Genomic DNA, 27,945 nt, shown 5'->3' with positions numbered 1-27,945 from the left:
TACAATAAAATTTTATTCTCCGTTTCTCTCTCTTGATGCAGTGAAAGGTTCGGTTCACCAGCGCCACCCTGGCATCCCAAGGGGCGTTCATCGCCATCTCCACGACGTCGGCCAGAGGCACAGGAGTCTTGGGCTGAAGATGCTGATGGTGATGATGTCCACAGTCTTAATGGCACACACCCATGGCGGGATTTTGGCAGGACTCCGCCTGCTTGCCTTCAACCAACTTCTTCTTCCCTCTGAATAAACGTTTTTTTCTTTCCTTCCTATGGGAAGTTTTGCAACTAGTAGCATGAAAGGGCGCTGACATCTGCGAGGAGATAAAAAAAAATTCTTCTTTCTAGTCACCCACTGTGGGCGAACAAGCGACATTAGTAGCTGCACTGTGACCACAACCCCAAACTCACCTTATATAAGCGCCTACTCCAAACAGAAAATGAGCCGAGGCAACGCACATCTCATATGCTTGAAGTCAGGCAGCAATGAAAGGCACACGTGCGACTCCTCAAGTAAACGCGGTAAACGTCGCCGTTACTACAGACTTCCATTTTTTCAGAACTACCACAATCTGGTTTAAATAAATTTCTTGGACATTAGAAGAATCTGGAAATTTGGATCTCAAAACACTTAACTAATGTGGACACCCAACGGTTCCATTCAGAGAGCGGAAGTTAGCGGAAGTTATCTAAAAGCGCTGTCAAAACTGTGAATGAAATAGGTCGTTCTTTCTTTCATGCGAGAAGTCAGAGGGCTAAGAGAAGCTGTTTTTTTTTCTCAGCCGACCTTGAAAATTACAGAAGGGCAGCTCCCGCAGGAGCACGAGCCGTATAGCAGACAACTCTTCCACAAGAGGGCGCTGGACCCTAACAGCGTCACGCGCTCCTCGAGGCCTTCTTCCAGACGAAGAAGAAGAAGACAGCTACGATGGAAGCTCGGCCGACGAGAGAAGACCTACCTTCGCCAACTGGCACCGGTCGCCCCGCGACTCGGACTTCCATCTTGCGAAGTAAGGATCTACGATCGGCAGGCTTCTGCCTGAGCTGCGCATCTGGGGCCGCTTTAGCCACCGCCACCACCGCGCTGGCCTGGCTCGCTGTTCACTGGGCTGCCAAGAGGGTGAACACAAGTGACACTGGGACGAAGTTCTGCTGCCCCAGCGAGGCAGCCACGCTGTTCGCCGCCATCGACGCCAACCAGCAGCCGTGCACAAATTTCTTCGCGTACATCTGCAAGAACGCCCTCGAGGAAGGCTTCGTCCAGCGCGACGTGGCACGCGACTTGCTGGTGAGCCGCTTGCGCACGGAGACCACACTTCTAGTTTCCGCGAGGGTGTACTAGCAAAAAAAAAAAGAACCGCAACACAAAAAGAGAAAAATTATGTCCGAAGCACTAGACACGTCAGGTTTACAGTGTTTCCGGTCGTATCCCTGCCGGTTTATACCGTTGCAGTGAAGCAACGTCTGGCACGCCTTACAATATCATGGTTTATGGGGTTTTAACGTCCCAAAGCGACTCGGGCTATGAAGGATGCCGTAGTGACAGGGCTCCGGAAATTTCGACCACCTGGGGTTCTTTAACGCGCACTGACATCGTACAGTACACGGGCCTCTAGAATGTTGCCTTCATCGAAATTCGACCACCGCGGCCGGGTTCAAACCCGCGTCCTCCGGGTCAGCAGCTGAGCGCCATAACCACTGAGCCACCACGGCGGTTCTTACAATATTCATGTTTCGTCGGCAGCGCCAGTAGTAACGCCTGCTTCAGAAATACGTTGCAATTTTCTGCCCTTCCCGGGTATTTGGAAGTGGCTGCTGTGGTGTTCTAGTCGCAAAAGCCCTCCTGTCATAAGTATCGGAAGCGAAGATAGCACAAACTGTTTCGGATTTATGGAAAAAAAAATGGCGCAGTAACTGTCTGACATTTTGGTGAACACCCGAACCGCGCCGCAAGAAAGAAATAGAGGAGAGAGTGACAGAAGAAAGGATGAGATTGGTTTATTAGTATATAAGGGTATACCGCCGCAAAGCGACTCAGGCTATGAGAGAAGCCGTAGTGAAGGGCTCCGGAAATTTCGACCACCTAGGGTTGTTTACCATGCACTGACATTGCACAGCACACGGGCGTCTTTTACGTTTGGCCTCCATCAACACGCGGCCGCCGCGGTCGGGTTCGATCCCGGGTACTCCGGCTCAGTAGCCGAGCGCTCTAACAACTGAGCCACCGCAGCGGGAGCTATGGTGCGGCAATTTTAAAATATGGCTTTGAATCGAGTCTGCAGCCAATACTTCTGACTGGTATTGATTTGCAAACAATTTGCATTCCTTATCGATTCGCTCATTTTTGGAGAATTTTGACGCCATAAAAATCTCCCACCGCCCAGGTGGTCGCACGAGACAGTTTTGTGAAATGCCGCCTGGCGTGATAGATATCAAATTCACCACTTAGTTAACACTCTCGAGATTGAGGCTCTCAGACTATGATAGCTGAAACCATGTGCCCTTTATACTTGGAAGAAGAAAACAAACTCCGTGTTTCTGTAAAATTTGCCGAAAAATCGTTCACTATTCAAAAAGGCCTTCCCTTTCTCAGTACTTCCATATGTATGTTAGATAATCAAAGCATGCTTGCTCATTACGGGTAGTGTTGCGAACTGTTCGGTTTATATTTGGACCTGATAGGATGGTGAATTGCTATTGTACTTTTTGAGAAGAAGCCTAACATTTTTCAAAAGAAGCTCTGGTCAGATTCAATTGGCCGCAGTCAACAGACACCTTCATCTGCTGATCGCAAAGTTACGGGTTCTATCCCGGCCGTGGCGGCCATATTTCTACATACGCAAAATTCAAAAACGTCAGCGCGCTGCGCGATGTCGGCGCCCCTTAAGGAACTGGAGGTTTGAACTCCATCCGTACTCACAGGGCGGCGGTGCGAGCCCTAGCGAAGAATGCCCTCGTTGAGGGACTCCTCATTTTCTATCGAACAAGAAGTTGTATGCCAACTAGCTCCACTGAATCCATTGGAGATCAAAAAGTTGGAGAAGGCGATTACGACGCATGCTTTTGAAGCTGGGTGTAAAAGTTTCTCAGCCTGCTTGCTCATGCGCAGTAAGCGTCGCGTGGTAACGGACTGCAACTCAATGGCCGGCAGCTGACAGTCGCGCCGGTGGTGCAGGCGCTTTCACCGCTACGGAGTCTCATTGGCGATGTGTACTTCGGGGCGTTAAAACCCCATCATTCGCAGTTGACATTTAACAAAGACAACTCACAGACGCTTCTCAAGAAACTAAAAGGTCGGATTAGTGCACTCGGTTCAATCAGAGATGGAATGTCTGAGAAAAAAGGCGAAAGCTTTAGAAAACTACGCTCTCTCAGGTTTTTTCGCGTCGTTCGGAAGGTTAGAAAATAAATATGGGAGCTGGTCTATAAGTCCTTGCCAAACACAGACAGCAATTATTCAAATCGACAGTGAGAATGGGATGAGAAAACGTAAGTGAACTTACCTACTTTGCACGTTATTATCATTGAGCACAAAAATAACTCGCAATTTAGACATGATATCATGATTTGTTGTCAATTCATAACACTCTTAAAAGAATGCGGCAAGAAATATTTAGCGTGCCGTATTCTCGCAAGCTGCCTTTTTCATTCCATTCTAACTAAGGCAGAGCAAAACTTATATCGGAGTTCTGCTCATCTTGAGAAGGCAGCTGGCATTCTCTCTCTACAACTTGTCAAGGCATAAAAAATAGTTCATAAAAAAAGGGGGTGGCACTTTTTTTAGGCCTGTAAAAATTTCGGCACATCTGTTTTTTATATCTCAAGATACTCAAATCTGGTAATTGCTAAGTGCGGTGATGAGAGAGAAAGAATGAACAATTGCAAAGTGGACACACGTGGGTGTTGTTTTGCGTGATCACACAATTCGAATTGGTATCTACTTATAGCCTAATTAGCTAACATTAGACAAAAGCAAGTTAGATGTGCGGTCGTAGACGCCCAGTACTTTTACATGAGACAGTGGAATGCAAGCTTTCAATTTGATCACAATGTGTTTATTTATATTGTAACCTCTTCCCTACCGGCCAACTCTTGACATCTCTATATTTATATACACTGTACTGTTCGTTGGTCCAGCAGCTATCTATACCGGTTAATAATCGGGGAGAACTAAAAGCGCACAGCAATTTTCTGTTAGCTTCGCCACCCTGTCTTATTCAAGCTCCTGGAGTACCCCGCCCGGAAGGGGGAGGTGGGGGGGGGGTTTAATTTCTTAACTTAAATTCAGCAAACCTCAGCGACCAAAGGACACGAAAATTATAGGTGTACAGTTAAAGGCGCGATGAAAGCACAGTGGGTTAATGATAATAAAACACGGGTTATTGATATTCCTACTCAAAATCAAGAACATGAGAAACATGAAATGGCCATGAACAGAACATGTAATGCGAATGCAAGATAACCGACGGTCGTCAAGGGTAACGGACCGGATTCCAATAAAGGGCAAGCGTAGCAGGGGGCGGCAGAGAACTAAGTGCACAGAGGAGACTAAGAATTTTGCGGGGATAATGTAACCACAGCTGGCACAAGATGAGGTTAAGTGGCCAGTTACGAGACAGCCCTTTGCCTTGCTGTGGGTATATTTAGGCTGATAATGATGCTTTCAGAATTTTAATTTTTCTTTTTTGCGTACCGCCGACGGCATACTCGGCAGTTTCTCACCACCTAAAATTGAAAAAGTGAGTTCCGTGCTACTGTCAGCAGGCAAGCTCAGGCAAACTTCTGGAGTGTTTAAGCGCTCGAGCTCGAAACTTCTGCTGCACTTTACTCGAAGCCTCCATTTCAAAGCCGTTGTGCGCGAACGTACTACAGTCACATGACCTCAGTTGACCAGTCGGAACTAGCGCCCACTTTCCTAACCACGTAGGTAATATTTTGATTTCTTAGCAAATGAAGGCGGAGGTTTACACATTTGACAAGCTGTAAGAATGGCGAGGCGAGCTTTACCCTGGGCAGTTCCCGGAAAAACTGGCCAGCGTAGTTCCTGTTGAATATCAATCAACCACAACCTGCATGTAAGTATCATCAACGGACTAACCAGTGGCTACGAACAGGAGCAGCTCCACATGACAGCTGTGTCATGAAAAGGTCTAGTGTCGAGACACCGCGTCTTGTTCTACTTAAGACATGTGGCGAACAATAACATTATCTTCGCTTTAACTTTTCTCGAGCTTGCAACATTGTTAGTACTGCGCTGCCTACAAAACGCACCCAAAAGGTGGCTACCGACAACTCTGTTCTTGATTACCGCTAGATGTCCTTAACTACGGTGAATGACGCAATGGTGTAACGCCAGTGTCCTTGAATGGCCGCGTTTCGGAGATTTGGGTTCCTGCAGGGCATCGTTGTAAGTTTCCGAAGAGATCTTGAATTAGGCGCTTAGCTCTATGCCCCTATTGAGTTTTGGAGCAAGAGCTCTACTCCTCATGGCACAACTTCCGATTGCGATACGGATGGGAAAGTGACCTTCAATGCCTCACAAGGTCAAACCAAACATAACGGCAATTCGCCGCGGTAGCTGAGTGGTTATGGCGCTTGGCGGCTGACCCAATAGAAGCGGGTTCAATCCCGGCCGCGGTGGTAAAATTTCGATGGAGGCAAAATTCCAAAGGTCAGTGTACTGTGCGATATCAGTGCACGTTAAAGAACCCCAGGTGGTCGAAAGTTCCACAGCCCTTCACTACGGCGTCCCTCAGAGCCTGAGTCGCTTTGGGACGTTAAACCCATTAAACCAAACCAAACCGAACATAACTGCGGGGTGGTATGATCCCAAGATGTGGTAGTATGTGATCACATTATTGTGACTACTGGGTACCGGACCTTAACCTTTACCGATGACCTCGGACTTGACCTTTGATATGATACAGTAGACGCCACATCGACAATGTCCTTCCATGTCTCCCAAGTTCAAACAGAACCTAACTGTCGTGGTATGGCCTAATCTATGTTAGTACGACCACGTGATCATATGGCTTTCAACATTGGGAACCTGACCTTAGCCTTGGATATTGACCTTGAAATTTGATTTTAGACGTGGACACCATACTTAACAGAGATTACGCTCGTATAACTAGCTTCGAGCCAAGTTGAATGCCAGCCATTTTTTTTTGCAGTTGGATGTCACCTCTGAAATCATCAAGGGCACCCAGGACTACGGCAGTGAGGCTGCAGCCGCACTTCACACCCTTTACACATCATGCATCAAAGAGATATGGCAGGAGGACCAGCGAGCCAGGGATGTTGCGGCGGCCGTGCTAGAAATCGCCAACACCACCACGCGAACAAGTGGCGCAAGCTTACTTCGTTTGGGCCTTGCGGTGAATAAGCGGTACGGCCTGCCGTTCATCTTCGAAGTATTCAGCTCAGTAAGCCAAAGACCATGGGTTATGTTCGTTCGAAGGACACCTCGACTCGGCGACTACAAAAAGAATTGCGATGTTTCCTGCTACGGTGTCACTCTGTCCGTCCTTAATTCCCACTTTGGCACTAATTATAGCAATGCGGACGTCTCGAAGTTGGAACAGAAATTTCCGGCTGCCTCGCCAAGACGATCATTCGTGCATTTGAAGGAGATTAGAGATGCTTTCGGACATCTTGAAGCATCCCAATTTAAGACCATATTGCTCGAGTTCCTTATACATGTCGACCGTGCGAAAATAATTTCTGTCATAGCTAAAGCGGGCCTCTTTGCTGACATTCGGCTTCTGATAGACGCGCACCATCAGCCGCTGGCGTCATTTTACCTGTTGCTTCTTGTCACTCTGCAAGCCATGCGCTACATTACACAGGACAGCACGCTAAGTTCGCCTAATATGCGTAGCGAGGACGTCTGTCAAAAGCACGTACGCCGGAGCTACCGCCTATGGCGCATAACGTACGTCGCGGCACTCGCGACTCCCGCGAAAGACCGGCAGCTGCACAAAATTTTCGAAGCCACACGGCGACGGTTCATTGACTATGACCCACTTCGGCGGCTGATGGCAGCGGGAAACGACACTGACCACTTCCGGGCCGTAGTCGCCAACGTAACGCTCATGCTACCTGGAGACCTGGTCTTCAGAGAGCCAGCTGTGCCCCACCTGACCTCCCAGGGATTCCCCCGGAACTTGTTCTTGTCTTTGAACTTCGAGTTCGAAGCTAGAAAGGAGACATTTCGACGGGGCGTGCCCTGGTTTCGTGACAACCCGGACAGCAGAACGGCGGACCGCATGTTCTTTGCCAACGAGACCAGTCTGTACGTGTCATCACTGAGCTACGGGTGGCTGAGTTCCGGGACTACTGACCCACTGCTCGCCGACGCTGCGGTCATTGCGAGTCGCATGGCCGCCTTGATGTGGCTCAAACTGATCAGCTGGAAGGACTGGTCACGAGAAACGAAGACAGCTATACAATCCCACAGGTGAAGTTAATACGGAAAGGAAGCGATCGCTCCTGAAAGAACGCGTTCTTGCATGCAGCAGACTGTTTTTGTTGCGGCTCCCGTCACGTTCGAGATGAAGTTTACTCTATTCCTTGCACGCTAGCGGCGTGAAAATGGTTACAGAGTAAGTGGCGTCGGAGGCATTCGCCTTCGCTGCGAACGTATTTTCAGACGGCTCTGGGGCACCGCTTCTGGCAAATTGCACATGCTTTAGTCGAGGGTTTGACGGCCTACCGTCTGGTCAGGTATTATGGTGATGAGTTCTGGTCAGCGGCCAAGGTCAGTAAAGATGCAATTTTTTTGCACGTTTCGGGAGCGCTGTAACAATTACAGCGAACAATTACAGTGAAGAATTATAATGAACAAGGGAGCCGTAGTGCTCCCGAATCTTCAAAATTTTCTTCTTTATTTACCTTGGACAGTGACTAGTACTCGTCATTGTACATGCTTGACATGAAACCCGTGATTATCATTTCTTTGGTAACAGCTAAGCCTTAATCGCTTAAGATAGCCTCCGTTGCTTATGCGCCGTGAAACCAAAAAAACACTTCGTTTCACAAATTGTGGCAGTAAAACGAGTCCGTTCTTCCTTTCTGTCCTTTAGTTTTCGCGCGTCTGTAATTCGGCAGTGCAGACCATAGTACGAAGTTTCTTTGAGAAAGCACTATCGGCCTTCTAACCTGAAAAATGCAGTTTTGTGATGTAGGCTCTGAAGTTAGTCACGCGATGCGGAAAACTGCCGGAAATAAACGCGACTTTGAAAGAGGGTCACCTTGACGAACGCGGAGAAATAAAATTGCCGTGAGTGAGTTTCGAAACAGCCGCGGCGCGAACAGATCAGCTTCGCTGGCCACTGCCCGAGAGCGCTGTGCCATCGCCGCAGCCGATCAGGCCTCGTGTTAAACTGCAGCACACACTCTCGTTGCGGATTGGTAGTCGGCGTCATCAACTTTCATATGTACGCAAGTCGGTTAGTTTGTGCGTAAATTCCGCATCTGTTCCCTGAAATGCGTGCCTGGCTTTTGATAATGTAATTCCCGATTGGGTTTTTGAATTGGTCGGATCTAACAGGTGTCTCAGCAGACCCCACATTCTGGAAAGGCTCATGCTCCTTTCCATCTCGTCACATCTGCTACACCAATTTTGTTCCCATAATTTGATCGCATAATTTTCAATTTCCTTGCTATGTCTAGCGACCCTCCTTCTAAGATTACGGTTCCATTTTTGCTTCTGTAGTCTGAGCTCCATGACATGTTTTGCCTCCCACATGTGAAGCAGTTTGCTATCAGCTATCTTTGGGGCATATACCCCTTCAAGTATCTTTGTTGCATCTCCAACGTGACGCATGAGGGTCTCCGTCCATTTCTCTATGTTAGTGATCTTCCCAGTGGCAGCTTTTTCTCGCTTCTTCCTAAATATTTCCTATTCCGTTACTCGCGGTTGACGCGCACGACGCGTCTTAACTCCTTTTTTAAGGATCGAGGCCAGAATGAAAAGATCCCTGCCGAAATGTTTCTCTGAATTGTGCCATTTTAGATGTCACATTTTTAGAGAACGTCAGGTCAGGGGAGGTGTCTGCGCACACGCTGTTACCCACCTTGGATGGACTGCTAGGGTCCGTGTGTAGGGTGAGTCCCAGCTCATGCGCGTCCTCCCATAGCTGCCTGCCTTTAGGATATTGTTTAGCGTAAGCCCATTCCGGGTGCCCGGCATTAAGTCACTGACTTTAAGTCACTTCACGGGGTTAGTCTCGGCTGCCTTAATCGCGTTGCGAAAGAGGGCCCTGAATCTCACCTTTCTCTGCTGTGGGGTACTGTACATATTTAAGAGGAACACGCTCGGCTCCTCTTTTCGTCCAGTAAGGATTTCTAATAGCACTGCTTCAATTTCGCTCGAGTTGACTTCGTGCTCAATTGCCGCAATGTTCCTCTTAATCAACGTTGTGACGCGAGATCTCTCACCTCTGTCACTTGAAAAAGCTTGGTATCCCGACAGTTTTGGTGCTTTTGCGCGTCTCCTGCAGGGCTATAGCTAGCGGTTTCTCATGTAATAGCGTCAGATATTGTTGCACTAACGCCCGCTTGCGTTGGAATTCTCGACATTTCCACTGCCAGATTAAAGACTCAGTTGGTGCGCCTCTAACCATTTTGGAGCTGGTCAAATTGCTCCTCTGCTTTTTGCTGCCATACTCCGATGGCAACTAATTCTGCCCGTTGCCTTTGCACTTCAACCGTAAGGGCATGTACCTGTCTTTGCGTCTGATTTATTGCTCACAGAATTTGGGCCATGAACGAATCAAATTTAGCTTCCATTTTGGCTTCTAATCTTTTCTCTAGTGCCACCAACGAATCAGCGTCCTCCCCTTTTCGTTTAGTAGGAGGCGGCCTAGCCGATTCTACAATCATTTTTTCCTCCTCCGGTGTCGCAGGCTGTGTGGGAGTCACAGCCTTAGGCGCCGGGGATGTTGATCTCGAAACCAATTTTGGTGGCGCGCTGTGGGGTGAGGGGGACTGCGTACGCGCCTACAATTTTGGTTTATTCAATTCCTGAGTGAGCTTATTAATGATCTCTTTAAGCTCCCCAACCTCTTTCCTTAATTTATCGATCTCCTCGTCCTTGTCTTTAGCCTGGGAAGCCCCCCTGTCAAAGTTCATCCTTTTACGGTCCCCGCTCGGACTCCGCTTCTTAGTCCATGGGTTCGCCGGGTCTCTGAAACACGATCTCCCCCTGGTCTGGATCCGGAGCGGCCCCTGGTGCGGGAGCTCGAGCGGCCGCGCTGCTGCGGCTTGCTTCCTGTAGTGTCCTCCTCCTTGGGTCTAGGAGGTTACGTTAGGCCGTCTGGATCCGGAGCGCCCTCTGCTCTTGGAGCGCGTACTGCCCCGACGATGGTGCTGTCCGGGATGCCTTCCCGTGGTCTCTTCCAGGCTCGGGAAATCTTCGGCACGGAAACCCTCGTAGTTGTTGCCGCGCTTGTCTCTGGGGCGACCTTGGCGGGTGGAATTCATCTCCAATGTTTGCCGGGTCCCGTGTTTTGGCGAACTGCCGCCGCTTTGCTGCCACCGCCTCTTCACCTCGTAGGGCGTGCGGTAGAGCTCCTTGCATTTCTTATCGCCAAGCAGATGTCCTTTGGCGAACAGCTGACACTTGATCTCGCATTGACGATTTTCGAGCGGGTTTTTCGCCCCACAACCGCGGCACTTTACGTTTTTAGGGTCCGGGCAGAGATCGGCTCGGCTGCCCATTCTTCCGCATGCGTTGCACACTTCGTATTTTTTCCGGTAGAGCGCGCACCGTTGAGCCAATGGCGTGATGAGCACCCACATCGGGACTTTGCTGTCTTCGAACAGTATCAGGACTGTCTTCGATTCCTTGCCTAATCTTCGGACCCCCAGCACCGGAGGGTTGCCGTGCGTCTTGAGACGGTGCAATATGTGCGCCTCCGAGAAGTAGAGGCGGACGTCGTGAATTACGCCCTTTCCGCAGTCCTCCGGCATGGCGACGTAGGTGGTTATATCTATTCGCTCCCCTTCGAAAGTGAGTTCCTTCAGCTCTACGTATTTTCTTTTTCGCCCGGCGTCTCTCGTCGCCACGAGAATAGACTGTTGGCGTGTATTTATGGAGACGATGTCCTCTCCCGCTGCGTCTTGGTCGACTCCGGCAGCCTGGATTATAGCGTTCGCCAAGTGCGCGTTCCCGTGTTTCGTCAGCAGCGTGACGCCACCGCTGGGTCTCATGATTATCTTTTCGGCGTCGCTGGGGAGCCTGATGTTTTGCCTTTCCACCGACTTCGCCGCCATTTTCCATCTCGCGAGCTTCTCGGCAGCCTGCCGCCGCTCCACGATGCGCGTCTCTTGGTTGGGGCTAAGGTTAGGATTAGCCTCATTCGGCGCCGCTTTGCCTGTTTTTTTGCTAGTGTACCACTGCCCGGGCACATTTAGCTCGCTCGGATCAATGTGCGTCCCTTCGACGGTTTCCATCATCGTGCCTCAGCAAAACGGCCATCTATAATTTTGGAAAGGGCAGGATCTCGCCGGAAGCGGCAAGGATTCTGGCCAGTAGACAGCTAAACAGAAAAGTTAGCCTAATTTGGACTCCCGCACACGCGTCCATTCCTCGCAACGACGCGGCCCACGAGTTAGCCCGAGCTTTCTACTTCCGGCTAGCTGTGGAGCCGCCCGACTGCCAGAACATGGACGAGCGTCTGCAAAATTATACGGAAATTATTGAAAGTTATAGGTTACAGAGGAGACAGGTGCCACCACCGCATAAAAGTCTAAACAACAGGGAGGCAATCGCATGGCGACGCCTCCAACCTGGGAACTTCGTAAACCCGGTCTGGGCCTATCATGTTCACAGAGATAAAGAAAACGATAAGTGCAAGCACTGTGGGGCGAGAGGGACTCTCGACCACATAATCTGGGAATGCGCTAGCTCCCCAGGGGCTAACGAAAACATAAATTGTAAAGAAACCTGGGAAGCCCTGCTGCGGAGCAAGGCCCCTGCTTCACAGCAACAAGCCATCCGCCTGGCGGAAGGAGCCGCGAGGAATCAAGACCTCTTCGCCCGCTTCTAATCGCGGAGGTCCCAACCCGTGACCAAGGCCTGTGTGCCGGGGACGGGGAGTAGGGGGCTTCCTTATCTGGCGGAAAATAAAGTTATCATCATCATCATCATGTGCGCAAGTCACGAAAGGAAAAGAAAGGCGCTTTCAATCAAGTTTTCAGGTATACGTAGCTTTGGTGTCCACCTGCAAAAACCTGCTTTCCCACAATGTTTCGTGCTTAACTGCCTGCAATGCTTTTCACCTTTATCGAAGGACTAGACACTGCGTACAACAAAAAACTGGCCTTTGTGTAGCGTGTACACAGCTACAGACGAGACATGCCCTTAGAAAGCAGCGATTACATTCAGGGACGCAGTGTTTCCAACTGATAGAGCTCACTCACAGTTCGCTAACGGCTGAGATACATACCGCAATAATAAAGCTGGTCTGGTTTCGTCAAAGAGCCTCTACCAGACTGCAACAAGAAAACACGATACTCCCCCTCTTATTACCACATAACGTGTACGTGTTAATAGCGCTGAGCGTACAGCAGTGAACAAAGATATATTTCAGTTTTCAGAATTTAAATTCGTTTTACTGTGCTGGAGGTTTCGCTCAACTTTGGGACGGCGATAATTTCAGACTTCTTGCATAATAGCAACCAATTTTATCGTCATAACAAGCGAAGTGTTCCAACGAAACTTTTAGTGTGTGAGCACTTATCCGATGGGTAGCAACCCCGGGCAAAATCGTTCGTTCTGTTACATTGTTTCTTCTCAGTTAGCCTAGCGTGAGCGCTCCTTCCCGCGCACTGCCGGTTGATCGTCATCTTTTACGTAGCACAAATCGATGCTTTCTCACTGATGCGAGTGTAGTGAACATTCTGTGTAGTTTTTTGAAGTACTGCTTTCTGCGCTGTTCGTAGTTATAAATGCGTAGTATCTGTCTCGCATATCTCGGTGGACACCTGATCCGCGCCGTAACGGAAGGGAGGAAGGTGGGAGTGGAGGCAGAAACAGAGAAAGAGGTGCCGTAGTGGAGGTCCCGGGAATAATTTCGACCGCCTGGGGATCTTCAACGTGCACTGACATCACACAGCACACGGGCGCGTATTGCGTTCCGCCTCCATCGAAACGCGGCCGCCGCGGTCGGGTTCGAACCCGGGTACTCCGGCTCGGTAGGCGAGCGCCTTAACCACTAAGCCACCGGGGCGGATGATCGCTGTGATTTCATCTAGACCTTCATGAATTAGGGGTTGTAGAGGGGGTTGAGTGGGGACCTGGTAAGAAGTCACATTACATATTTGTCACGTGTCTAGGTATGTGGTTACATTACGCCATTGTCCCTTGATCTGGTGTGACGTCACATTACGTCGTTGTCACGTGACCTGTCATGACGACACACTCGTAGGATGTCATCACTGGTCCTACCAATTAGTCTTGGCGTTACCTAATTAGATTTATTTAGGTGTGACGTCTTCATCGCGAGACTTCTCAGCTCGTGACGTCACATGGTGCCGTTTCTTGCAGACATGACATTGAAAGTGAGTCATCTAATGATTTCGCATTAAAACAGTCTCGTAATTCCTATTTTAAGGTTATTTCTAGCAATACTTTCCATGCAGGGAATGCGTGCTGAGTGCCTCACACGCCGAGTACTTCGACGACATGCGCCGTGTGGTAGGGCTGAAGATGGGGCTACAAATCGCCGCCATTGTCGGGGCTGCGGGCACAGCCCGTGGTGACGCCGTCAGACCAGCGGACGCAAGAGCTAGCTGGTACACAGTACAGGACGCCTGGAGCCTCTACCGGATATCCGAAGCCCAGTTCTTCTACGCCCGCTTCGCCTACTACCGTTGCAGCATCGCTTCGCAGGCTAGAGCTTTAGTGAACGAACTTGTCAGGGACAACGCCGACTTTGCCACAGCGTTTCAGTGCCCCGTGGTTGATTACGGTGACTGCGTGAACATTACTAGGCCGAATGATTAACATAGAATTATCTGAATGTGTGGTAGTGAAGGACATAACCGCCTAGTTATATTGCTGGATCTTATTCAGTTCCCACCTTGTTTATCGTTTATTTATGGTCTTGTTTGCATAGGCTCTTAACCAGGTTACTTTGCAGATGTGCGGCCACTGTACTGTAGAAATCTAAAATCTGATGATAATCTTAATTGCTCTTTCCTGTTCATGTATGCTGCTTAGCTTGGCTTAGCTTTTTACGCTTTGGAGACATCTCTAATTTGTTATATCCACGCAGGTTCAAAGACATATTTCACGTTACGAGCTCTTCCGCCACCTGAGGGGGTTTCAAAAATTTACCTGGTTTCGTCAGCAACCATCAAGTGAAGAAATATCACTGCAAGCAATTTTGACCATTTATGAGCGTGAAAATTATGCATCATTTAACGACACTTAAACGTGTAATTTTCTTCTACTATAAATGTTCTGAGGAGCAAGCTTGAGAGATAAGAAAACTTATGGGGCTTTAAATACGCCAAATTAATATTGCCGTGTGTGGAATTTCCACGCGCTGTTATTCTGCTCTGTGATCTTCGCGTGCTGAGGCCAGCGTGTGTACGAGCATCTCTGTGAGGCTCACCCGTAATCCAGCAATAACAGTTATTCGGGCTCTTTTTTTTGTCACAGGTAATACGGGACTTACTCTAGCTCCACGAATGCAAGTTGCGCTTTAGATTCACTGCTATATTTGAAATAATTGAGAGAAACTGTTCTGCCGATGGCAACACAGAATCACAGTCGTATGCCGTCGTAATAGAGCAGCTTTTGGCGCCCAACCTTTGTGTTTGTGTTTGTGGCACCAGACAGAATCACCTCGCCGAAATCCCTGCATGATTCCTTCAACATCGCAAGGCATTAAATGTGGCGCCCAACAGTAAATCGCCGTTGAGGCGGAAGAAATCTATGCGAGGTGCTCTGCGCACTTCCGCTGTCTAAGCCTTCGCGAAAGCAACAGAAGACGCAACAGAAGCGGGCTTCAAAAAATGTGACGTAACTGCCTTTTCTAAGTTATTTCGCTCCTCCATGGTGTAAAATTGATGAATGAATGAATGAATGAATGAATGAATGAATGAATGAATGAATGAATGAATGAATGAATGAATGAATGAATGAATGCTCAGTCGCGAGTGTCTCACTGTGTTTCATTTGGGTGCCACAGAATTTAGGTCCATTAGCAGTGCATGGCCAGGTTAATTAGAAACAATTAAAAATAAAAAACAGCCGACAACTTAAATTTTCTATGACTTACTACTTTTTATACTCTTTGCACTTTTGTACTCTACTAGCTGGTTTCGTACTTTCTCCACTCCAAGATCTTGAAAGTAATTAGGCGTGGTAGTATTCCACGAACGGCAGAAGTGGCATGATGCTGGAGTGAATGCACTAAAAAAAAACAGAGTTATCACTGGTAGGCTCAACTATTTGTATTCGTGAATCGGTGCATCCAGTGAATTTTACTTTAAAACAGTGGCTTCGGATAACTTACACGTGAACCAACGCTTGTGCTACGTTTTTTGTGCAAGTTCAGTGTAGGTAGAAAAACACCTTTATGTAATTTAATGAACAGTGTGTGGAGGTAGCCATGAAGGAACAAGCGCATTCCATTTCTAGAAATTGCCCACACTGAAGGATGCCAGGGATTCTGGATATAATAACGCTGGCAAAAAGACAATGTTTTTTTTAATCCGATATTAAACCGCTAAAAGAACTTAATGTACCGCCAACAGTCCTGAATAAAACCAAAGCGCAGTTTTTAAGGTGCCGTGGTAAATGGTGCATGTAGGCTCCACATAGGGCCATCTGCATATGCCAAGCTCTTTAAGGGATGCCTGGTGGTTTTATGTCAGGGCTGAAGGCTGCCTGACCTTGGACGCCAGCCTTGAGCCAAGCAGCCTGGCATGTGCTCACGGTGCGATGATTTGCCGAGCATCCTTTGCCGATTTAGTCGGCTGCCGACGAGGAGCCACTTAACAGCCCATGGTCGATAGTCGGCCTGCGCCGCCTGGAATGTCGCATATAACGTCCGTTAAACGTGTGTTTTATTGAAAAGTAGCGTAAGATTCTTTCAGCTGGCAACATTTCTCCGCGGATACTGAAGCAGACAACTGTCTCAGCGAAAACAAAAGAGTATTTTTCATCACACTCTTTTTTTTTTTCGCTGAGACAGTTGTCTGCTTCAGTATGGACTTGCCCGGCTACAGCTTCCGTGAGACGGCGTTTACTAAGAAAGGTTGGCCTGCGATGGGACGTTGCAGACGACTGTACCTAGTGGACTCTAGATAATCGCTATATCACGAACTTTTGCCGCTTTTTAAGCGAAGCTTGTTTGCACTCCTTTTTATAACTTTCTTTCCTTTTTCATTATGCCTGACGGCAAACAGCTCGAATGAAAAAAAAAGAGTATTTCTCTCTTCCAATCTCCCATATGCAGTGCCGTCTACATAAAGTGGAACGGTAGACGAGAAGTAGTCCTACGCCATCGCTAGCAACGACAACAGCGTTCGCCACTTTTTGTAAAATGTAACCTTATTCTATACCACCCAGAAAAAGGTAGTTAAAAATTTCTCTCCCAGAAGTTATCTTGGATTAAGTTCAGATTTCGTGAGGTACATTAGTTTATTAGTTATCGCTATCATAAGGAAGTGTCATCTTCATGTCGCCGGTCAAAAGGCTAATTTAGCGGTAATTAATGTTTTTCATGCCAGTGGAATAATCTGAAGTAATCGTCACGAAACACCGTATCAGGACCTTTTTCATAAAAGAAGCAGTCGAAACTTGAGGGTCCCCCTTTATCCGTGTCCAACATTCTTGGGCCACATTTTTTAGTATTGGAATATTGTAATGTGCTGTTTTCTAAATACTGAAGGCAATAGTTCATTCTTCGAATGTTAACAAAATCTTTCTTTCAATGTTTTTCCATCGCTTGCACTGAGCAGTCAAGATCGCCATAGAAAGACAACGGGGAAGGTTTCTGGTGATAGCAAAACCATTAATGACAAAAAAAATGCCAGCCTGCTGACGGGAGAGTTGAATATATATCGAGTGTTATAGTAATATCTTACAGTATATAAAAAAAATTGCGCGCATAAAATATTTCCCGGAAAAAATGCTTTTCTCCAGAATTTCTGGGTATGATAGCTATAAATTTGCTTGCTTTGTAGCATATAACATGTATAGCAAGACTATTACTTTCCCTTAGTTGATTCACGAAGTCAGAGAAGGTTTTCCACTGCAAATATTGCGTGTCATTTACGATTAGCGGTCACGATTAGCATAGCTTCGACGAATATTCCCATGCAGCTCGCTTTTTAGTGCGAGCATCGACGTATCTGAAACTGACTCCGCATTTTGAGCGGAACGTTTTATTTACCTTGCTGTCTAAGGCAGCTTAACGTTAAAAATAAGTTAATCTTGAAAAGGTCAATGAAAATGGGAACGGCAAGCTCCGTCTGTCCGTATACGTGGTGGAAGGTGGCGACGAACTTTCACAGGTTAATCTCGGATATAACAAACTTTCGTTCTTACCTCGGATATAACGAACTCTTGTGCGTGGACCTCAGATGTAACGTACTTAGTGCGTTGATCTGGGATATAACCAACCTAATTCTACCACCTCGGATATAACGAACGTTTGGCTTCTAACGCATTCAAACGATTCACCGAGGGTCGCCTAGGATTTTTTTTCGCAATATTCACTTCAAGATCCCCTGCAGATGCGCTTTGCAACCTTGTCGCCACAGGCGACGGATATCCATACTTTGTCCCTCGCTATACTCGCTATACCATCCATACTTTGTCCCTCGCGGAGGCTAACGAAAAGGGTTCAGCCTAAGGACAACGCAGTGAGCTGTGGAAAGAAAAATGATTGGTATAAGGTGATTGGTATAAGCGCGCAGAGTGGGTGAGAAAATTAACGCGGGTTAATGATATCCCAGTGGAAATCAAGAGGAAGAAATGGGCTTGGGGCAGGGTACGTAATGCGAAGGCAAGAAAGCGCTGGTTCTCAAGGAGTAACGAAGTGGATTCCAACAGAAGGCAAGCGTAGCAGGGGGCGGCAGAAAGTTAGGTGGGCGGATGAGATTATGAAATTTGCGGGGATACGGTGGCCGCAGCTGGCAAAGGGACAGGGTTAATTGGAGAGACATGGGAGAGGCATTTGACCTGCAGTGGGCGTAGTCCGGCTGATGATGATGATAAAGATGATGATATCTAGAGAGAACTTTTTAAGCTGTTCTGGTGCAGAAGGAGAGATCGCTTATTTTTACAGCGACACACGCCGGCCTAGTAGTAGTCCCTGGCGTATCGAATCAGTGCGTTGCCATGGAAATCACTCGGAAGACAGTTACTATGGACGGAGGATGGTCTGACGTGAGCGGAGTAATCCGTAACCGGCAAGTGATTACCGCCAGAGCCGTACGGAAGGCGACTACCGTGCAACAAGGAGGGTAGAGTGAGAGCGGAGGATTGTAGCACGGTGTATCTGTGGTAACTGCTGCTAAACGCGCCGCTAGAAGGGGGGAGCATCGGCGGCACTGCGCGCCTGTCATAGGGCTACGGTCTGGAGAGGAGAGCCAGTCAAAAAGCAAGTACGAGTGTAAAATCAAAACAGCTCTCTAGAACTATGAAGATATGAAGTCCCTTTCATAGTTACTACCTCGATATATCGCTAAATATAAATGCATTGTCAGCTGTCACTGAATCTCGGGATACACAGTGGTAATCAACCTGTCACTTTTTTTTCTGAATTTTTTAAAGTTATTTTTGCGCCGAAATAGTTCCAAGGAAGTCCTTTGCGATTTTTATGGGCGTTATTTAAGGCTCAGGAATCAACCACACACAATGTTTTTTATTCACAAAATTCAATAGCTTCTAGACTGTGGTACTTTATACTGCACCGTTGCAATCGTTTCTGTTCATTTTATATCAAATGTATTTAATTATACTTACATGAATCTTGCTCTAAATATTTAAGCAGAACTGGTGGCAGCTTCCATGCAATGCGGTAAATGTAAATGTGCTTTTTCTCACAAGCAAAAATTTTTAAGAGCAGTGCTAAACACTTATCGAAGCCGCAAGAAACAACTGAATTCTATATTTAGATACTGTATATGGTTCAAAGGAGGAACAATCTTCAAGTGGCAGTTACTTCCGCTTTTTCAGAGCTCATAATTCTGCATTTCGTTGTAGCGACGCTTATGTTATGAGTATTTGCCATTTCGATATAGAAAACCACTATTAACTGCTTTTTAGCCGCCGACTGCGACATGTTAAAAATGAAAACTTGTTACAAGAGATAAAACAAGTGTTGAATATTATGGTTCTAGCAACTGTTCCTAAGTGTATACAGACGGCAATAACTGGCCGTACTTACTGTGAAAGATTGTCCTTCCGTACACAGCTGCTCGATTTCATGGTTCTGGGAGTACTTGAAAATAAGAAAAACACACACGCGTTCAGGTCATGTTCAGGTCAACGAAGGTGAATAAAAAAAAAACAAGATGTTGCACACGGCAATCAAAAGTGGAGATTTTCCAAGCTTGTGTTAATTAACAAGCTATTTAGTCAGATAAGAAATGTTGTTCAGCGTCTACTAGCACGCTCTCACCGCCATCTCATCGGTGATATCAACAATGAGCATCCGCATCGACCTTTAAGAATCAGGGTGAAAGCACATTAGTCGTGCATAGTTTGCTAACTGAGCGCCAGAAAAACGGAAGTATAAAATTCATCATCTGTAGCCTGCGAAAATACGAGGGACACTTCAGCTGCGCCTCAAGGATATGGCGCGACAGTTTCAATGGCTCCCTTCAGCGGTCTCGCATTCTGTCCATATCACTTCGGAGACACGAACCCTTAACGACGGAGGCCCTAGCTTTACAAGCTCAGGCCTTTAACTTTACGCAGGCCTGGGGTGCCTCGATGCTCTATTCCAGTGAACCTGCTTACGCAGTTATATGCAAGTCAGTAACTAGAATGCGAAAGCCAAGTGGACGAAATTGCGGATGTGATAACAACCGCAGTCGTCATTTTCTAGTTTATATATGCCGGGATGAAATTCTGATTTCATTTTATTTGTGAGACCTGCAAAAATGTTCACAGGATACCTATTGACCATAGTGTTGGCAACGTGATAGCAAGAAACTGTTGGTGCATTCTTCGCAAGTGACATCAGTTCCGGTCTGGTGACGCCACTACGCTGCAGTTAATTGGAATAACGCGGTCTGTGGACGGCACTTCATTTAATGGGCGGCATTTATTACCGACAGCACATGTTTGTCCCGATAAGGCTTTTATGCTACCGCTTTAAAAACAGAACTTCCTTTTCTGCACTTACTTGGCTCAGTTCGTTGACGTCGGGAGCGTTAAATGTAACGGATTTCCCACACGTAACCTGGACCATGCCCAGATAGTCCTCGCACGTCAAGTTGTAGAGGTACTTTGGCAGAGGCTTTCCCGTGGAGCACCATCGCACGATGAAATCAGTCCTAGCTGCATGAAATCAGATCGTTTCAAGTTAACAAGTTCGACTGGGAAGAAAACTGCGGCAAGTATGCCCTTAACGGCATAATGAGCGGGTTTCCTTTGACGCACTCACCCCCGGCACCGTGAGTGCGCCTCCTCGTGTCCCCTAGTGACCCAGAGGACCGGAAATGGGATCCTGTTCAAAGCTTTCCGCCTCCATAGACACACGCAATACTGCCTTTGAATTAGGGCCACCTAGGGCTACATGACTACTGATGGCAGACTTTCTACACTGCTGCTACCCCTTCGACGTCTACAGTCCCCCCGTCCCCTTCAGTTCAAACACTGGAGCACAACGGCATCCACTCAGCTGTGAAAGCATATATCGGTGAACGTAAAAATTCCGTCAAGGCAGCATGAAAGACTCGAAACACCTCTATTATTTCCAAAGTCCCACGAGGACAAAACGCGGAGATGAGAACCGATTTCTTGAAGTAACGACCTTCAGTTGGGAAGAGAAAGTTTTATATAAGCAGCAATGTGGCCTGCATACTTGCTGGTCCTCTACAATGGTCGCTTTATCGCTTGGTCATCTGTCCCATCCCGCGGGCAGCAAGTCTAACTAGGGCGAGAGTGACCACCGCCGACAGCATCCCACTCCTTGTCGACTGGCACCAACTGGGCCGCTAACTTTGCCGCGTGCACAGAGGTAGGGGACGTCAAAGGAGGAAAATAATATAATCACACGTCGTAGCGATCGATCAAGCTGAAGCGATGACGACGACCAATGTGTGCACGTCAACGGAGGAAAATAATAGAATCAGACGTCGTAACCATCGATCAAGCTGAAGCGATGACGACGACCAATGTGTGAAAGCCAATGAACTGCATTTTACCGAAGAGAACTGACTCGTTATGCAAAGATGCTAGCCTCAACGTAGCGAAGGAGGCTTTGAGTCCACAACCGCGCAGATCTAATGCAGCATGAAACTAAACGTAGGCGTCATTAAAAATATAGAAACCAATGCGGTAGGGCGACTGCTCAGTACTCATATGTGACCATCATTTTGCCATCAGAATAACATCATTGTGGACTAACGGCTGGCCTGCCGCTACATACTTCCCGATCACCTATCACCACTGTTCAACCTATCGCGGTCAGCGCACTTTTATTTTGTTTTTCCGGACGAATTACCATGGAGGCGAAATTCTAGAGGCCCATGTGCTGTGGGATGTCAGTGCACGTTAAAGATCCCCAGGTGGTCGAAATTTCCGGAGCCCTCCACTACGCCGTCCTTCCTCATAGTCTGAGTCGCTTCGGGATGTTAAACCCTATAAATCGAACCAAATCAAAACAATCTTTATTTGCATGGCTTTCCTAGTGTGCAGTGAAGCCATCAAGCTCCTTCTAGCTTACTTTACTAACGTTTTCCCATTATGTCAGGAAAGTAGCTTCAAGCCGCAGGTCCCTTTGCCCAACCAACTTCTGTCTACAAGTTAAGTTAAGCCTCGCTAGGCGAAGCTACCCGCATTCTCATCTGTTGCTTTCACGACACAGGCCGGCAGACCTCCTTCAGCCTCGAAAAGTAACTGAACCTCTATATCCTTCATAATTTGCGAGATTTATTGGGCTTGCCTCAGTATCCGCACTGCAGACACCATTCCCATACATTAGCCTTTTGTGTGGGCCTGCTCACTTATTCCCCATCTCCTCATTCCCTCCTACTACAGGAATGCCATGGGAGAATGAGCTGACTTGAGCGTAAACAAATATTGCTTTCCGGGCGGTGGCGGTCTGCCAGCACAGGTGAAAGCCGTGCTTCGGTGCTTCACTAGACTTTCTTTCAGTAATTTGTTTTCTTTGCACTCTTTCAGGCAGCCAGATATGTGCTTTTCATTTCAAATTCCTTTATTTCAGCGCATTTAGAGCGCATCAGGGGGAAAAGACGAAAGCTGCCGTAAAGCACATTTTTTCACAATTTTCAACACTTTCCTCCACATACTTCTGCTCCAGGAGACTGCGCACCGGGCAACCCTCCCCAGCTACACATCTACACATTCAGATACCACTAACACACCCAGGGCGTCCACACTTATCCACCGCAGCCTCACCTACAAAACTCATCACATCATGTATGAGACGCCCTGCGTGATCACTGAACTTATACATCACACACATTCACTTCCTTCTATATTTATAGCAAACATATACCACCCGCCGTCCCAGCCGATCGCCTCGCTAGAATCACTTCTGCGAGACCTATATCATCTAGTAGGGAAACATCCCCTACTAATTGGCGGTAACTTCAACAGTCAGCATACTGACTGGGGATACACAACCACGACACATCGAGGTCGCAGGCTCTGGCTGCTCCTGCAGAACTTCCAACTCACTGTGCACAACACGTTTCAGACGCCTACGCGGATCGGCAACAGTGTCAGCATGGACACCAGTCCGGACCTGACGCTGAGCCGCTGTATCCGCGGCGTTACCGGGAACAGAACACAACATACACTGGGCAGTGATCATTACATTATACAAATCACTGTCCCGTACAAACCACCCCTTCACGCAAATACAACACACAAACTCATTAACTGGGATGCCTTTCGCGCTGTACGCTCCGCCCTCCCAGACACTCCCATTGCGGACATCGACGCATGGGTGCAATCACTCAGGCATGACGCTCCCCAAAACACGCGACACATTGAAACTACAACCGAAACCCCTACACTCGACACACGCCTAGCCCACCTCTGGGAAGCTTATCACAGCCTCCTGGAACGCTGGAAAGCCAACAAACTTAACAGGACACTTAAAAAGCGGCTGGCCGCGCTGCAGACACAAATGCAACAACACTCTGAGGAGCTCTGCCGGTCCAACTGGGGACAGATATGTGACGGCATCGCAGGAAACCTGTGCAGCAAACGCGCATGGCAACTCCTCCGACACCTCATTGACCCCACACGCACCAAATCAGCAACACAGCACCACGTTACACTATCACACACGAACACATTGACGATCCCGACACCCTCCTAGACACACTTCAAACCATGTACACCTCTCCAGGTGCACCCACACCTCTACCCCACTACACAGGACAAGCAAATCCCACACTCGACACCGATATCACGGAGACGGAAGTCAGAGCGGCCCTCGTGATTCTCCGCGCCAACTCCGCACCTAGTGCAGACCAAATCACAAACTCCATGCTCCGTAATCTGGACGACCGATCGATCACCCAGATTACGAAATACTTCAACCAGTGCTGGAGGGAGGGTAGCCTCCCGCAGTCGTGGCGCCACGCGAAGGTAATATTCATACCCAAACCCAACAAGCCACTTACCATTCAAAACCTTCGCCCGATTTCGCTAACCTCATCCCTCGGGAAGCTCCTCGAGCATGTTGTGTTAGCGAGACTCACAAGTCACATGGCGGACAACAATCTTTACCCGCATAGCATGATGGGATTCCGCCCTCATCTATCCGCACAGGACGCCATGCTGCAACTCACACACGACCTTTTTGACCCGCTTTTTCCAGGTCACACCAAGGCAGTCTTAGCTTTGGATCTCTCCAAAGCTTTTGATCGCATTGAACATCAGGCGATCATGACTGCCCTATCCCCATTGAATGTGGGTGTGCGCACATATGCCTACATTCAAGCATTTCTCACTGACCGCACGGCTGAGATACACTTCGGACCTTTGTCTTCCCCCTCCTACACGCTTCAGAGTTTCGGCACCCTTCAAGGGTCCGTCCTTTCCCCCTTTCTCTTTAACATTACCCTCATCCCCCTCGCCCGAAAATTGGCAACTATTCCCCATCTGAAGCACACTCTTTATGCCGACGATATCACCCTGTAGACCACCTACGGCAGTGACGGCGACATAGAGAACACCTTACAGGAAGCAGCCACCCTCACCCAAAATTACGCACGGACCATCGGACTGTCTTGCTCCCCAGAGAAGGCCGAAATACTTCTCATCCGCCCTAAGAACCACCGCTGTCCCCGCTCCCCCATTGCCATTGAACTGAATGGTGCACCGGTACCTGAGGTTGGCACCCTCCGTGTATTGGGCCTGCACATCCAGAATGATGGAAAAAACACCACCACTCTGAAGAAACTCAAGCAGGTTGTAGGCGCGATATCGCACCTCATCCGCAGGGTTTCGGGACATCATAGAGGCATGAAGGAGCGTGACCTGTGTCGCCTCATTCATGCCTTTGTCCTCAGCCGTGTGCTGTACACTACCCCATACTTACAACTATCCAAACATGGCATAAACGCTTTGGATGCTTTGATACGCAAGGCATTCAAAGTAGCAGTTCATCTTCCTCTCAACACACCCACTGACAAATTACTATGCTTGGGCCTCCACAACACGATCGCGGAACTCGTGGAGGCCCACCGACAGGCCCAATACATCAGGCTCACAAAAACCTCCACAGGTCGGTATATCCTGGACTCCCTCGGAATCAGAATACCTGCCAACGACCCAACCCTCCTCGCCATCCCACGATCCCTTCACCGGGAGCTCCTCATCCGTCCGCTCCCGAGGAACATGCACCCGTCCACCATGAGCAGCGCCGCAGAGCCCGTGCGCAGGCACTCCATCGAGCGTACGGCTCCGAGCCGGACGCCGTATGGGTGGACGCTGCCTGCACGGGTGATGAAGCGACAGCAGCTGTGGCGGACTCCTTTTTATCTGCCCTCATCACACTACCTCTCCCTCCAAACACCTCCCCACAGGCTGCAGTGGAAGCCGCCATTGCACTCGCAATCACCCGCACGGAAGCCCGGTACATTTTCAGTGATTCAAAAACTACGATTCTAAATTTTGCTCGAGGTCGAATCCATGTCCCTGCTTTTGGCATACTGGACTCGCCCGATGCACCCCCGCCCCGCCAAGTGGAGCTGATATGGGTGCCTGCGCACTCCGGGAATCCCGGAAACGAGGCCGCCAACCTTTTAGCCCGAGGTTCTTTAAACCGGGCTCACGTGGCCTCGGATGCGGGGTTCACGAAGGAGCGCATGCACTCATTCAGTGAGCTGACCCAGGTATACAGAGCCTCACGCTAGCCCTACCCTCCGCCCCACCCCTCCCTAGATAACAGACACGCAACACTCTGGCGCAGATTACAGACACACACTCTCCCCTCGCCCCTTACCCTAGCCCACTATCATCCCTCCTTCCCTACTCCGGCATGGCCCTATGCCCAGAACCCCTCGCTTCATCTCTCCACATCCTTTCCCTCTGCCCGGCGGACCCTCCCCCGCGGGACTTAGAGAACCTAAAGACCTGGGAGGACTGGGAGACCCTGCTGCGCTCGGAGGACCCGGCCGTGCAGACCATCGCCACGGGCCGGGCTGCCAGTGTTATGGACCTCAGGAACATAAACACTTGAGTGGAGTGGGGTCGTGCGGGGACCCTGGGGCGTGCCCCGAATTCCTGTTGTAATAAAGTTTTTTCTCTCTCTCCTCTATTTGTAGTGTGTTTTATTTTGATGATATAGCTTCTGTAGCCTTAATTCCACTTATTCTTTTTTGTCTAATAGCAGTTGCAGTAGTGTGATTCGCAATTTGTTCGTACGGTGGCATTCGGAGTGCTTAGCAAGTATTTTGTTGAGATAACAGCTCCCTGGTTAGAAAAACATTGTCGGTGTTCCAAATGCCTCTTTTGCCTGTGACGTGCGATTCGTAGCCTCGCGTTCTTTTCTGCACTGAATATTTAGGGTATGAAGAAATGATCTAAGGGCGGCGGGCCATTAGTATAAATCACGTTATATAGAGACTGTCACGTGGAATACTTTGGAGAGTACTGCAATATTTGACTCCGCCAGTCGATGTAGCCCTTAGCTGAACGGCTAAGCATAGCCTTTCGGCAAATGTATTACACACAAGATATATAGGTATTAATTCGTAAAAATCTCTGCCTAATGTACGTACACAAGCTCTGGTTTCGCTCCTCTTCAGGAAGTGTAGATGCCAGGGCATCGTTTAACTGATACGTCAGAGCTAGTACCTTGTACTCTGCGTCGAAGTTGGTGCACTGAAAAAAAAAAGAATTACTGAGGATAAATCTCTTATTTTACCCAGGTCGTACTTGTTCGAAATAAATGTTCGTAACCTGTGAATAAAGTTCCATTATCTGCGTGCAAAGATTCAATTTTCGTTGCATTATTAGCGTACAAAATTCAATGCCTTTTTTCAAAGAACTTACGTTTATCAGTTCGCGCACTTTCTCTGTGTTATTCTCCTGAAACGACAAGACAAGTATGCGAAAAAAATTAAACACATTTTAAATACCTACGGGCTGACCCGGCCTCTTGCGGTGTGAATTACGGAGAAAAACTTGTCAGAATTAGCGATAAAGAAACAGAATCACTTACGTTGAATGGGGTACAAATATCGATGGGCTGGTTCTCGTAACAATGTGTCTGGCAGAAAAAACGCAGTTCGTTAGGTTGGAGAGCACATTTGCATCCTGTATATGGGTAAAGCCAATGTTCCGAAAATGGAACATGCAAAAGAAGACGACAAGCCACGGTGGCTCAGTGGTTAAGGCACTCGGCTACTGAGCTACTGTAGCCGTGTTCGAATCCGGCCGCGCCGGCAGCATTTCGACGCAAGCGAAACTGAAAATGCGCCCGCGTGCTGTGCGAAGTCAGCGCACGTTAAAGATCCCCAGGTGATCGAAATTATTGCGGAGACCTCCACTATGGCACCTCTTTCTCTCCTTTCATTCCACCTTCCTCCCTTCCCTTACGGCGCGATTCAGGTGTCCACCGAAATATTTGAGACACATACTGCGTCATTTCCTTCCCCCCCCCCAAAAAAAAAACAATTTAATTTAAAAAAGGAGACGCTTAGTCTTTGGAATAATGGCTAATTTTTTCATGCTTATTTTAGAAAGCATAAGTGAATTTTTGAATATAAATAGGTTTAGGTTTGGTTTGGTTTATGGGGTTTAACGTCCCAAAGCGACTAAGGCTATGAGAGACGCCGTAGTGGAGGGCTCCGGAAATTTCGACCACCTGGGGTTCTTTAACGTGCACTGACATCGCACAGTACACGGGCCTCTAGAATTTCTCCTCCAAAGAAATTCAACCGCCGCGACCGGGATCGAACCCGCGTCTTTCGGGTCAGCAGCCGAGCAAATTGCTGTCTTTGAAACATAGTCATAGTCATATTGCGGCGTTTCAAATGTTCAGTACTACGGGTTAATATTTTGTGCTCATTATTAATAGTCAGTGGAAGACATAATGCTAGATCCCAAGTTTAAAAGCCAGTAGATTGGTCATTTCTTGCGCAGTAAGGAAGAGTTTCAGGCTTTTGCGTAAATTAAATACGTAAATGGTCATACCGCGTTGGTCGTAAGGAAATCTGGCGTAGTAATGGTAAGGCGAGGAGCTGAAAGAAAAGGAACCGTAGGCAT

The 27,945-nt window shown here is 48.2% G+C and overlaps 1 protein-coding gene across 1 annotated transcript; it reads right to left on the bottom strand.

Annotated features, from left to right (window-relative positions):
• Positions 1-48: 48 nt before the first annotated feature.
• On the bottom strand, positions 49-27,945 carry LOC149328099 (uncharacterized). The gene is made up of 8 exons (XM_089561422.1): positions 27,874-27,945; positions 26,900-26,947; positions 26,731-26,766; positions 26,457-26,559; positions 20,375-20,529; positions 19,412-19,465; positions 956-1,105; positions 49-310 (listed from the first exon to the last, which is right to left on the bottom strand). Exons 1-8 carry the CDS (start codon positions 27,943-27,945, stop codon positions 167-169), a joined length of 762 nt encoding a protein of 253 aa, XP_089417548.1. The 3' UTR covers positions 49-166.

Source organism: Amblyomma mixtum, chromosome 9 (genome assembly GCF_055824585.1).
Source record: "Amblyomma mixtum isolate Tamu chromosome 9, ASM5582458v1, whole genome shotgun sequence".
In the NCBI taxonomy this organism is placed as follows: Eukaryota; Metazoa; Arthropoda; class Arachnida; order Ixodida; family Ixodidae; genus Amblyomma; species Amblyomma mixtum.
This window is presented reverse-complemented; position numbering and strand designations above follow the sequence as displayed.

Excerpts from the sequence above, each read along its gene's own strand:
- LOC149328099 (XM_089561422.1), bottom strand. The coding sequence starts at position 27,945 with ATGCCTACGGTTCCTTTTCTTTCAGCTCCTCGCCTTACCATTACTACG. Across the intron at positions 26,948-27,873 it reads ATTTCCTTACGACCAACGCG|ACACATTGTTACGAGAACCA; the intron begins GTATGACCATTT and ends TTTTTCTGCCAG. Across the intron at positions 19,466-20,374 it reads ACGTCAACGAACTGAGCCAA|TACTCCCAGAACCATGAAAT; the intron begins GTAAGTGCAGAA and ends CTTATTTTCAAG.